At 43.3% G+C, this 13758-nt stretch overlaps 1 protein-coding gene across 15 annotated transcripts in view; it reads left to right on the top strand.

Moving 5' to 3' along the window:
• The window catches only part of tp63 (tumor protein p63), a 33603-nt gene extending 20488 nt beyond the window's left edge, over positions 1 to 13115 (top strand). For 4 of the 15 annotated variants that reach the window (XM_030433668.1, XM_030433672.1, XM_030433677.1 and 1 more), the window contains 10 exons: positions 4927 to 5113; positions 5197 to 5312; positions 6239 to 6348; positions 6446 to 6582; positions 6749 to 6831; positions 6930 to 7054; positions 9425 to 9612; positions 9941 to 10088; positions 11430 to 11523; positions 11611 to 13115. In XM_030433668.1, coding sequence (XP_030289528.1) covers positions 4927 to 5113; positions 5197 to 5312; positions 6239 to 6348; positions 6446 to 6582; positions 6749 to 6831; positions 6930 to 7054; positions 9425 to 9612; positions 9941 to 10088; positions 11430 to 11523; positions 11611 to 11907 — 1485 coding nt within the window. In that variant the 3' untranslated portion in view covers positions 11908 to 13115. Of the gene's footprint in view, positions 1 to 4926; positions 5114 to 5196; positions 5313 to 6238; positions 6349 to 6445; positions 6583 to 6748; positions 6832 to 6929; positions 7055 to 8414; positions 8842 to 9424; positions 9613 to 9940; positions 10089 to 11429 lie in introns of those variants that run through there. The other 11 variants (XM_030433669.1, XM_030433674.1, XM_030433670.1 and 8 more) reach the window with 8 other exon arrangements.
• The last annotated feature ends 643 nt before the right edge of the window (positions 13116 to 13758 follow it).

Raw genomic sequence — 13758 nt, forward strand, 5'->3', positions numbered from 1 at the left:
AAACGCTTTTACTTAAGTTATGTTATTCTATGTGAATCTGGTCAGACTAGTGTGATTAAACATTCAGTATATTTCAGAAGAGAAAAAAATGTGTAAAAAAAAAAAATTTGATAAGAACATCTGTTAATATAATGTGTAAAGTGGCTGTTATGTGACCTGCATCAACATTTATGACACTGACTGGCACCAATCTAGATGGAGTAAGTTACCCGTTTATGATTATGAAATAAATGTGGGTGTGAAAAATAGAATAATTCTTACACAGTCTCTTAGTGATCTCACACTTATCAAAAAAAGAATTGGTTACTTCCATGCACAAAAGTTAATTTAAAAACAGTGAAAAAACAAATCGTGTCAGAGTTGTTTTGTCACTTAACGCCCACAATAAACGTCATTCACTACAGATGCCTTACGTAACTGCAAACTGCAGTCACCTAATCCTGCCTAGCGTAATTGTCACAACTCTTCCTGACTGAACATTGTTTTGTTGTGCTGCTGCTGATTCTCCATAATGGCTCATAGAGAGGGTCATTTCCCCCATCTTCTACAGCAGCAGTCGATTCTAAAGAAAGGTGATTATAGTGTTGGTTCCCATCCCGAAGGAGGCTCCCTCACATGATCTCAGGAGATCTTTCTGAAAGCTACCATAATCTCAGCCCAATAGCTCAACTGCTGGACTGACGGACTACTGGCAGCGAGCCACTGAAGATGTCACCACCGCAGCTTTGCTCTGTGCATAGAACTGCTAATGCCCCCTTTTTGAAGGCCTGCGGGATCTTCCACGGGACTTAGTGGACTGTGTACTGTGCTTTTTGATGACTGTTCTTATGGAGACACACCTAATCCCCAACCCACACCTTAACCTCTTCCTGTCTAGGATGGGTGTCACACACACACACACACGCACGCACACACACACACACACACACACACACACACACACATAAAGGTGCAACACGTCAACATTTCCCAGAACTGCTCCCACACAGTTTCCTTGTTGGCACTCCTGCAGTCTCCATGGTGCTCCCACTTTTATCGTTTAGTTAGAAAAATAAAACACCAGGGGAGAACCGGTTAGAGATGTTTTATCTTCCTTGCTTGACTAAATTAATGGAGTGTCGCAAACGAGGGGGCCATTGTTGGCTACTATTGTGAAGCTGAAGATTGGTTGTGTTTGCCGTGTGTATTAAGTGCCACCATAGTAGTCAGAGAAGAAGAAGAATGTCATGGTTTGGCGCTATCAGAGGGACGCTGTAGAGCTCGAGGGGGATTACAGTAATGGATTGAGGGCCTGCAGATAATACTTGTGTAAATACTGTGTGCCTCTTTCCTGAACCCAGTGCTCTTGGAGTGGGCTCTGTCTTTTTGAGTGAGTTAAGCTTGATGGTTGCATCTCACATTGCGCCAGGGGAGGAGGAGGAGGAGAGCCCTTGAATGCTCAAAGAGAAGAGTGTTCTAGCGAAAGGCAAGCAAGACGCAGCTTGCCCCTGGAACATCTGCGGGCCCGTCCCACGCCTCACGAGATGGGGCTGAGACTTGTTTGTGTCAAGAAGCTTGTCACGACTCGCCCATCACAGGGAGACAAGCCCTAAAAGCTACAGATGGGAAAAGGTGGAGGGGAAATTTTTAAAAAGGCAAAGTTGAAAAGGTTTTTTTATGATATGGGCTATGGGATTTCGGTGTGGAAAAGCCCATTCTCTATTCTCTTACAGGTTAGATTACAAGATTCTTTTTTAACCTCAAACAAACAACCTCGTTCAGATACCTGCAGCAGTGATTTACCTCAACAGAAAACTGGATCAGGCTGTCGTATAAATAAAAAAAAAATATTAGTCTGTCATCAGGAGAATTGAGTTTCTCTCAACACATAACCCGATGTTGTGTGATGACTGAACTTCAGAATAACACAAACATGAGTGCAGCCTCAATTCTTCCTCGAAGGAAAACAGGTCAGAAATGTTTTGAGGGATTTGGAAAAAAAAAGTTTCAGTGTTTAAAAGAATTAAGGACAAACTCTGGTTCTATCTGCCTTTATTTTCAGTTTCAAATGCAGTGATCTCAGTTGTAGTTTTAGTCTTTTGCTGGTGAAGACGAGGCATCGATTGGTTAATCTCCAGAGTGACAGATTCTTATTGGACCCTTTCAGTGCTGGCCACACAAACATGATGCCACTTGTCAGTGTACAGGTTTGCCTCAGGACAGGTGTCAACACTGAGATTGTTTGGTTAAGATTGATGCTCATGACTTCTTTTTTTTTTTTTTTTTTTTTTTTAGAATAAAGAAATGTAATTATCCTGTGAAACTTTAAATGTCACTCCATTTCCATTTTTTTTCCAGGAAGCAGGTGTTTTACTTGAGTTCGAGTGAACAGGAGAGTAAAAAAAAACTCCTCTGCATTATTGTTGAATTAAACGGGTTTGGGAGAAGCTGTAGGCATGACATGACTTGTCAGGTATGAAGAAGACAAGACCAGAGGCGCCAAACAGTGCTTGTTTAAGGCCTGATGTTTGTCAGGACTTGACTTCTGCATGCGCCCGCAGCGCCTGTCAGGGAGAAAAGAACGCTACAGCTGTGGGCCTGCCTCAACCTGCACTCAACGGGAAGTGTGTGTTTGTGTGTTCAAGTGGTGCATGTGTTAGAAAGTAATTGCACACATGCACCACTGTACAGGCATCAGGACAAATTGTATGTTGCATGCAGTCTTTATCATTCATTATTACAACAGATTACATGCTGCAGGAGAGTTTTATTTTATTTGTCCAGCAGAGTTGTACAGCAGCAGAGTAGGTTTTGTTTGTACGCTCAGCAGCTTCAGCTCATTCATTATTTTCTTCCAGTTGGAAAGCAAATGTGTCACGTGTGGTTCTAGCAAACACTTTTCTTTCAAATGATTGTGATTAAGCAGCTCCGTATTGTGCGCTGTGTGTTCCTTGGCTGCGCAATTCACATTGTGTCCAATGAAAGGCTCATAATTACATGTTAACACCTGAGCACCGCACCCTGTGTGAGCCACTGAATCCCATCAGTCAACTAGCTGTCCTCCACCCTGAACACTGTTAGCTTTAGCCAGGCGCTGCTTTTCAGCCATCAGCAGCAGCTCCTGCACTCACCGCTGAGCAAACAGCAGCGGCACATAGTTGTGTGCTTAAAGTTTGTAGCTCCAGGGCTGGGATGGTTCTCTGCTGTTTGTGGGTGTTTGCATGTGTGTTGGACTGAGACAGTGGGATATGAACTAAACAAACGATGGTTTTCTCCCTCCAACATCTTTGATTAGCTCTTACTGTTTTGAGTCGTGCTGTTTTTGCCTTTAGCTACACAAAAAACCAGCAGCCTGTAATTATTCAAAACACTGCGTACTGACCCTTTCACACAAGCATATCTCTCTTTCTCTTTGCCTCATAATCCGCTGCTCTGTCTTTCTCTTTTGCTCTTTCCCCCGTTTCTCTGCTTGGCTTCTCCACCTCATTTAGCTGATTGACAGAGGCGTACGGGGAGTATCAGGTTAGGAGCGAGGGGACAACTCTACCCATTCATCTTAGGCTTCTTTTTTTTTTGTTTCTGGAAAGCTGCTTTGATTGTAAGGAAGCGTCAGTTCAGTCATTGTGTTGACGAACATGTCCCAGAGCTTGAATTGTACTCAGGAGTCACTGTCACGCTGAAGTGATTTATTTATGGCAAATCAGAACACTTAACACTGGTTTTACTTTTCCAACATTTAACATCTTTACCTTCTAGCAGTGAGTATTAGCGGCACCGTGTACTGCTGTGTCAGTTCATCCTGTGCATGTACAATTTATAATGAGGTCACTTGAGAAAAAGAAGCGAAGCTGAGAACTTGGGTTATTATTAACTCGCCTTTATTAGTGGCTCCCATCTGCGGGTGAAATGCACAGCTGTAATGCGTGTAGTCTGTGAGAGTATGGGAACAAGAGGTACTGACTGTTTAGGGTTTGTCCTGATGAAAGGAAAGGTTGTGCCTGGGGAGCACAGTACAAGATATCCGTGCCAAGCTTGTGTAATATTCAAAGTCAGCACAGTGCTGAGATTTAATAGAGGTGGAATTTTATGTTGCATTGTTCTCCAACACACCCCCGAGCGGTTTTCACAATGTTCACTTTTCTTTGCTCAGAAATGAACCTGACAGGGAAAATTTTCCCCTCCACCCAGTGTCTCCTGTGCACAGAGGGTTTAAAGCTGTGCTTACACAGCAGTGATTTGAATGGTTTGTTTACACAGTTGGGTTATGCCCATTAGTAACAATTCAGACTTTCTGATGGCTTACTGGTTATCAATCCTAACAGTGCCCGGGATCAAGGTACATTCATTATTCATCACTCTTGGCTCACAAAACCTGAGCGTGAGCCAGTTCATATGAGCAGCCGTCACACTTTGAACAACTCATCGATGGAGTGTCTAAAAAACTGAGTCATTTTCATCCAACCCCACGAAGAAAACTTCACTCCACCTTGTGTAGCGTTCAGCTGCCAGCGTCTTCAGAAGCCACATTCTGTGTGATGAGTGGCCATCAGATGCTTTAGCAGAATACTCCTCCCTTGAAGATGAAAGCCAGGCCCAGTTTAATTGCTGCTGGAGGGGTCCATTTTATGGCGCTCCTCGGAAGTACCAGAGGCTGTCCCTGAGACATCTTTGAGGTTGCCCAATACACACCCAGAGTACCAAAATTGTGTGTGTGTTTATTTAAGTAGGTCATAATCACAGTCTTGTGTTTAACCCTTTTGGCTTCAGGCTAAACCAGAAGTGCAGAGTCCAGCCAACAGGTGTTACCGAGGTCCATCTGGGCTTTTGGAATTGAGGCCAAAATGTTTGAAGCCTGTAAACAGTTTGTTTATGAACTTCTCTGTTACCTTTAGTGATTTCTATACGAAGCTTTATGTAATCTGTTTGTCTTGTGTTTTCTCTTTTCAGTACTCAACAGAGTTAAAGAAACTTTACTGCCAGATTGCCAAGACATGTCCCATCCAGATCAAAGTCCTGACCAACCCACCGCAGGGTGCCGTTGTCAGAGCCATGCCTGTTTACAAGAAAGCCGAACATGTGACCGAGGTGGTGAAACGCTGCCCGAACCACGAGCTCAGCCGCGAGTTCAATGACGGTCAGTCTCATGATTTATTTAAAAACAATCTCAGAGATCAGTTTGCTGTCAACATTTAATGACGCAACTTATGTTGCTTACAGGTCAGATAGCTCCTCCGAGCCACCTGATCCGCGTGGAGGGAAACAACCACGCCCAGTACCTGGAGGACACCATCACTGGAAGACAGAGCGTATTAGTTCCCTACGAACCTCCACAGGTGAGCCGTCTTTCAGCGCGGAGCGAGGCTGGCTGAAGGCCCCGTCAGCGACACCTCAGCACCTCAGCCTGTACTGACAGATAGAGCAGTGACAGACTGCTGTCCCCTAATGCCCCTCAGTATGAACACTACTTCATGTCAATGAAGAACACACATTGGTTCTTCAGGTCAGGTCAGCTGATCGTAAGATCGCATTTAGTTCTAGTTTTCCTTTAAAACTTTAACTTTTCTTCAGGAGGCAGTTGGTTAATCTGTTTAGTCAGTAACTTTAATGGCTACAGGAAGGTCTCTGATGCACTGACAGAAAAAGTTACGGAACTGATTTATTGAGCAAACACACCTGAGTGATGAATCAGTTTCCACACGCTCCGGTAGCTGTGATGTTTAAATAAGGTCTATTTCAAACATTAAATTGTGCTCGATAGTTCAGCTGTAGTTGAATTTAAAAGGCTGTCCGAAACCAAAGCTGTGAAGGAGAAACCTGGTTTCATGGACAGGTATATGCTTAACAAGGTTTCTAGTAGAAGCTGTGACATGTTTGCCTCAGCAGGACAAAAGATATGAATACTCAAAAATATTTCATCCATACACCGAGTGCGTTGTAAAAAAGTGACTTTAGTGTAAAGAAATCGATGACTTTAGATGACTTTGGAGCATAAACTGCTTACCTCAAATTACCATTAAATTAGACTAATAACTAATAGTTGTTAAAGAACCTTTTAGCTCATAAATTAAATAGTCTACTTCACTTGGCAATTCTGAGGTGATCTGTTTCCTGACTTTTTTCAAGTCAACGTCTGAAATTTACAACATAGTTTTACCCAGTGTACTGCTGCACATGCACTTCCAGAAGAAACCAGTTTTTTGTTTCTGTTTGTATTTGCCCTGTGATGTCACTCACACTCAGTGTCGCTCTCCTCTCACAGGTTGGGACAGAATTTACCACGATTCTGTACAACTTCATGTGCAACTCGAGCTGCGTGGGTGGAATGAACAGACGCCCAATCCTCATCATCGTCACTCTGGAGACCAGAGAGTAAGAGACACTCTCACCCTCAGTGATTCCTCTCGTCCTCCAGTTCCTCCAGCGATGGGTTGTTTCTGACCTGCTGTGTGTCCCTGTCTTCTCCCAGTGGTCAGGTATTAGGCCGTCGCTGCTTCGAGGCCAGGATCTGCGCCTGCCCAGGCAGAGACCGGAAGGCGGATGAGGACAGCATCCGGAAGCAGCATGTAACGGACGCCACAAAGAGCAGTGAGGGTACGAAGCGCCGTAAGTAGGGCTGGGCTGGTGGCGGGCTGACGAGCTTTGGTCTTACGTGACATGCTGCGAATGTCGAGGACCCTCTATTTTCCCCCCCTGCTCTGGCTTAGGCTCACTCTTTAGCACATTTAGCACATAACACAGTTTTACTAACACTTGTCTCTCCTCTTTTCAGCCTTCCGCCAGGTCTCCCATGGCATCCAGATGTCCACCATTAAGAAGAGAAGATCTACAGATGAGGAGGTTTTTTGTTTGCCTGTAAGTGTCACTGTGCTGTTTGAGGGAGCTGACTTAAAACATTGTTCTGAGTAACTGTGAGCCGCTTACTGACCACCGTCTTTTTCTTTGTCTTACAGATCAAAGGCCGTGAAATTTATGAGATTTTGGTAAAAATCAAAGAGTCTCTGGAACTCATGCAGTTTCTGCCACAGCACACTATAGAGTCGTACAGGCAGCAGCAGCAGAATCTCCTTCAGAAACAGTGAGTACCTGTTCAGAGTCATAATGAAGTAATCCTCATTTGTTCTCAGCCTCATTATGAAAGACAGACCTACGTTAATTGCAAGGTTCATTCTCGGATTCAAGTTTCCTCCTGCAGTTTTTTTTTTTTATCTGGTTCTCACTGAACAGATCGTTTGCTTGCACAGAACAAAATTTTCAAAGAAATGTTTTGACACGACTGACTTGTTGCTGGATCAGTAGAGTGCACTGATAAAGGCCATGAATGAGACTCTTGACTCTATTTTTTGCTGCCACTGAAGCATCAGAGTTAAAGCTGATAATAAATGCTCTAAAATGGCTCCCGGCAGCTTCAGAGTTTAACTAGAATTTTCTCAAACTTGGAGGGTGAGCCTCGCATCAAGTAGAGCTGTTTTTATTTTTTTCTCTCACGGGACGTGAGCCAAAGCTGATGAATCGTGACAAATGTACCTGGCTGTGCTTTGTTAAGGAGAAGCTCTCAAAGATTGGTGGTAACGCCTTTGGGTGCCCTGCCAAGTTTTTTGCACAACAGCACCCAGCAAAATCCGTGCCTCGGCCTCATCTATCCGCTTGAGCATAATTAAAAGTGTCTCAGACACACATGTTCACACACACTTTTCCTCCTCCACGCCCATTTCACTATAAGCTATGGAAAAGAGGAGATGGGTGTAAATGATAGTTTGACAGGCCTGTGATGATAATTACTGCTTGTGTTTTAGTTTCCCATTAAGAGACTGGCAGACAGCCTCACAGTGAGATAATGCTTGCATTTGCTGCTTTTTACTTTGTTTCTGTTTGGTGCTGGCTACCTGCTGCTGTCAGATGCTGCTAACAATCATTTAATAAACAGACAATTAGCAAAGTCAAGATGCGTTTGAGGTTTAAGTGGATTTGTTGAACAGTTTAGACTCTTGATTCCTACTTTTTCAAGTCTGAATATAGAAAGGGAGTTCTTCTCTTTTGCATTTGGTATACTTTCCCTTCTCTATTTGGTTATCGTGCATGTTTATCTCAGTTTTCTGTGTACGTTCTTTAAATCCTCACAGCATGTTTCTCTGCTCTGTAATTTACAACTCCTACAATGTTTCGCTTTCAGCCTTTGAAATAAAAGGTTCTGTCAGCAGCAAATGTTTCAGGCCTTTTTCTTTCCTCCAATGTGTAACTGATAAATCACACCACCACTGAAACACTGCGATCTGTGTTTGTAGACTGCCATCTTGTGGACATAATCAGTAGTGCAGAGCTGTTCATCACACACACACTGAACTTCTTTAACTTTTTTTAATATCTGGGCCTTTCTGGGGTCCCTCCTCTCTCCTCCTCTGTCAGTGAGCCCTTATTTCTGCTCTCTCTTCTTTCTGGTTCCTCCCTGCAGTCTGATAAAAACCCGTCTTGGTAGCCGGCTCATGGAACCTGCAGGAGAGCAGAGGCGTCGCTGCAGCTCCTCCTGAAACTGCTCCACATTCCTCCTCCTCCTCCTCCACGTTATACGGACCTCCTCTCTATCTCCTTTTTATCAACTCTGATGATTCTGTTCCTCCCTTTCTGCCTTTTCCTGGGACTCTGCACTGAGGACTTTACACTCAAACTTTGTTTTTAACATCTGTTGCTGCTGCAACATCACGGATTATCACCTCTTCAGTTTATTCAGTCATCAGTGTGACATGTAGGCTGCAGTCATGCTGGACAGAGACTCTGTTTATTGACTCTTCCCTTCTGGCTCTGTTGAATTAAATAGATTATAATGTTCAGATTGATGTGCATGCTTTATTGTTGTCCATCAGAGGACATTGTGATGACATCCTCCCTGCTGTCTGTAGCATAGTCTGTTTGTGATGGCTGACATCGGACAGGAACCAAATCTTAAACATGTGTTTTGTTTTTTTTTTCTATCTTACTTGACCGACAGAGCTGAATCAAGTGAATGTGTTTTGCTTTTGCATCACCATGAGAGCTGGACTCCACAATCTATCCTGAGGGGTTTTTGGGGGAAGAGACTTTATTACTGAGAGAAAATTTTGCTAATGCTGGTCATGTTTTTTTGTAAAGTCACTGCAGGACAGTTAGCGTGTTTGTTTGGAGCTGCAGATGTGCACTCTGGGACGTCTCTGTGACCATTCTGTTTGAAACAGATTGTTATGTGTGTGGCTACTGCACTTTTGTCTGTCAGAACATAATAAATGGCTTTTTTCTGCTTGAACTCTGTCCTTCTACTGCTCTGCTGTTTCATTATAGAAACATGTGGTCATAAGAGGAGGAAACTCTCTGTGGACGCAAAGGGCATTTAATTACTGTCATACTGTAAACTGCTGCCATCAGTCATTGTTGTGTCCATTAAAGGAACAATAGTAAGCAGGCCTTTTGTCTTTAGATGGGATGGTAACGGCCTGTCACCTCCTCTCTCCCACCCCAGGACCTCAGTGCCGTCTCAGCCCTCCTATGGCTCCTGCTCCCCAACTCACGGAAAAGTCAACAAGCTGCCCTCTGTCAGCCAGCTCATGAACCCCCAGCAGCGTAACACACTCACCCCATCCAGCATGTCTGGAGGCCTGACCGACAGTAAGTGTGCCCCTTTGTTTCTCTTCCTATCAGTGGTCTCAGGCCACATCCCGCCACTAGTCAGCCCGTCCCTCCTGGGCTCATTGTAAACTTATAAAGACTGCATGTCAGGACAGGCAGGGGGGGACCTGAACACCTCTCAGCCTCCTCCTCACGAAATATATGATCCCTGTGAGACTCTCCCTCAGGACCTGTTATGATGCATTATGTGTCATGTAGAGCAGCCTCTCTCCCCCCTCCCCCCTCGTGTGTTTCAGTTGACATTACGTAATCTCTACATCCCAGATGAGTTAGAGAAAGCTCACAGTAGCTCCTTTTGTCTCTGCAGTGTCTCCTATGATGGGCACTCACATCCCCATGAACGCTGACATGAGTTCACTGAGCCCCACACACGCACTGCAGTCACAGCTACCGCTGGTGCCCTCCTCCCACTGTACTCCCCCTCCTCCATACCCCATGGACAGCAGCATCTCCAGGTACCTCATTAGTCCACAGTGGGACACATCTTTTTATTTCCCTGAGCTCATTCTTTAAAGTAGAAAGATTACTTATAGCAATTTCAAAAACAGCTTATGATTCACCAGGCTAACTCAGTAAAAGCACAGGAACAAAAAATCAACTCGTGTTTTCTGGAGATTGAATTAAAATACAGATACTTTGCATGAGATTCAGTGAGCCCTGAGTGCAAAGGCCTCGTCTCCTTTAGCCACGACTTGGGAAGTTCGAGTCTATTTATCTTTAAATTTTGGAAGAAAAGAGAAAGCGACCTTAAAAAAACAAACTGAAATCCTCCTCAGCTGGTGTTGGACCACACAGGAGAGACAAAACATAGAACCCACAACCAGCTCTTTGTTCCCACAGTGTGTGTGTTTTGTTTTTTTTTATAGTTGTTGTGCAGCCTTTCCATCATCAGATCTTCATCAGGTAGATCTTTATCAAAGACAGCACAACAAACATCACTTTATAAACCTTTGTACATGGGTGACTGAACTGAAAAGCCAATGGGTGCAGCTCAAGTGGAAACAAAGTAATGATCGATAATCAAAAAGAAAACAAGAGAAAAGAATACATGGAGAAAAGTAAAGAAACTGGAAAACAAAATGGAAAGACGAGAACGACAGTAGAATAAAAAAACATTCAGAAGAAGGCAATAGATGATTTTATTAAGTTTAAATCAGCTTCTAAATAAAGACCTTTTTAGGGAAAGTGTATCAGACGTGTTTATATAATGTGATGTTTGTTAAAGCTGTCTTGTGTCTGATGAAGATCTGATCGATCTACTTGTTTTGCACCGCAACAGTAAATAAAAACTGATTGTCAGTCAGAGCATTAAACTGTGTGCCAGTTCTACTTTGTACCAACACAATGTTAAATTACAGGATATTTTCCAGCCTTTAATATGCCAGAAAAGAGAATTCAATTAGTTAACTCAGTACTGATGATGCAAAAAACATCTAAAAAAATCATAAGCTTCGTTGACATGTAGTAGTTGTGCCTCTATACTCTGAATACATGGATTTAGTTTGAATGAAGTTGCTGCCAGTATCCATTTTGTGCCACGCAGTCGTTGTAGTTTCTTTTCCCCCTCAGTCGTCATGCGCCACAGGCCCTCCCTGATCCTCTTATTGTTTTTTTAGAATCAAAACAATTTTTCTTTATAAGCCAAACCGTCGTTACCAAATCAGGTCTGGTGAACTGTTCCGTAGAATGTGTTGACAGGTGCAGACACACAGCGTCAGAATGTTTTGATAAAGTAACCGTCTGAAGATTTAAGCAGTGAGCCACAGTCTGAGTCCTCTGTTCTGTTCCTCCCACAGCTTCCTTATTCGGCTGGGCTGCGCAGGCTGCTTGGACTACTTCACAGCACAGGGCCTAACCAACATCTACCAGATTGAGAACTATAACATGGAGGTGAGCCCTTGCCTATCCAACACGAGTCATATGATGGGTTAGAGAGAAGAGTGGCCGACTAACGCTCCCCTGTGTAATGACCATTAGGACTTGTCCAGGCTGAAGATTCCCACTGAGTTCCAGCACATCATCTGGAAGGGAATCATGGAGCACCGACAGGCCATGGATTTTTCCCCACCTCCCCACATAGTGCGCACCACCAGCGGGGCCTCCACCGTCAGCATGGGCGCCTCCGAGGCCCGAGGCGAGCGCGTCATCGACGCCGTGCGCTTCACTCTGCGCCAGACCATCTCCTTCCCGCCGCGCGACGAGTGGTCCGACTTCTCCTTTGACCTGGATTCTCGCCGCAACAAACAGCAGCGCATCAAGGAGGAGGGAGAGTAAGACGAGCCCCGTCCTCCTCTCAATGTTCCCGTTTGTCATTTCACGCCTGCTGTTGGAACATTTCGTTTGAAAAACGTGGTATGAGTTCAAATGCCGCTGAGATCAAAACCCACATGATCAAATAGAACTGCACTTATTTTCATTGTTCTGGTTGTCGTTACCGCCGCGGAGCAATAACCCGTGTTGAGCAAAGGTGCATTTTATTATGTTCGAGTTTCTTGAGAGCACTTAAGAAATGCTGAGGATTTCAAGACGGTTTGAGTTTTTAAGTGTTCATGATTCATTCCCATTAAAAGCATGACTGGAAACTACACCTACATTAGAGGGCTTAGTAGGGCTTCTTTTTCTGCAAAAGTGTATTTTTTTAAGTTTTCACCACTATGGTTGTACAAGTTAGTCAAGTACACTGGTTTTCATTTGTGGCAAAAGTCAGCCTTGATTGTAAACATTTCAAACATTTCCTGTCAGAAGTATTATGTCACTGGTCAATTTGTCTTTCTGCTGTACTTTTGCTCTATATTTAGCCTTTTTATGTCTGTTTTGAGACCAATGCATCAACTTTTTTTGTCAGGTTGTGAAGTATGTGTGTCAAACTGCCAGATGGTCATTCATTTAATGTAGCCATATATAGGCCTAATGTTGTTGACCCAGTGTTTTACAGTAAAATATGACTGATGTCCTTTTGTGTTTGTTGCTCTTTTTGTTTTACTGCTGTGCAAATGTGGTTGACTGCATTTAAAGAGCAGCCTGTTCTCTTTGCTGGATGCTTAGCACAAGTATTTTTATTTTTTTTTATTCATGAACCATGGTTTTTGGTAGAGGTTTATTTCATCTGATAAGTGGCCAGCACATTATGATATAAATGTATATAAATTTGTATAGTTCTTTTTTTGAAAGTCTCCCTAAAGAGAAAAAAAAAACAGACTTTCATCATGGAACAAAGCGTACTGATGTGAATCTGGTTGCTTTACCAGTAAGAACAATGTTTGTATTAATGAGTTAATAACTAAGGAGTGTATGCAGTGTGTGTGTACCCACACTAGCCCATAATTGTCTTTATTCCTGTAGCCGGAGCTGTTTCAAAGCAGAAAGTATCTGCATTTTCATATTTTTGTACAATGTACTGTAAATATGTTGCAATCTACCGTGGGTATTTTGTTATAAATCTGGAATAAATATCCATACTTGCTGTATTGCATGGTAATATTCCTTTGTGTCTGATTATTTTAAACACAAACAGGTTAAACCACCAAACTGTTGTTGCTTCAGATGCCTTTTAATCTGGTATACTACTCCCAGTGATGTCACTCAGTGGCTAAGATGCATTGTGGGTAATGTAAGGAAGAAAAGGAAGAACGGATCCATTTTCATTATTTGTTGTTAAGCTATTGATAGAGTCCAGCAGTGTTACAGGGGCTCGACCAGTGGACTGGTTTCAAAACCTGACGCCTAAATTACCCAAAATGCACCTAGCCACTGATAAACAAATTGTAGTTACCCTGGTTACACGCTGGTAAAATAGGCGGCTGGTAGATCGGCCAACATGCTGGTGAATATTCACACTGACCGGTGAGTGAAGGTCGACCAAACAGCTGTGAAAGTACTAGATTACATTCAGATTCTGATGGTTGAATCTAAGAACTCAATATAACACGTTTTATTATTTAATTCCATATTGAAGTCATCTAAATGTTGATTTTGTGCTGATGATATAAACCAGCTGACTGTGACATGACCAGATGTAGATTTTTTTGAATCGTTCATTCTCTAAACCGTCACTAGGGGGAGTGAAGAGCTCCAGTTGAGTCTCGCAGCTTCTCTGTCAGCAACAGAAGCAACGAGCTGGTGGAG

This window comes from Sparus aurata, chromosome 11 (assembly GCF_900880675.1).
Source record: "Sparus aurata chromosome 11, fSpaAur1.1, whole genome shotgun sequence".
Taxonomy (NCBI): Eukaryota; Metazoa; Chordata; class Actinopteri; order Spariformes; family Sparidae; genus Sparus; species Sparus aurata.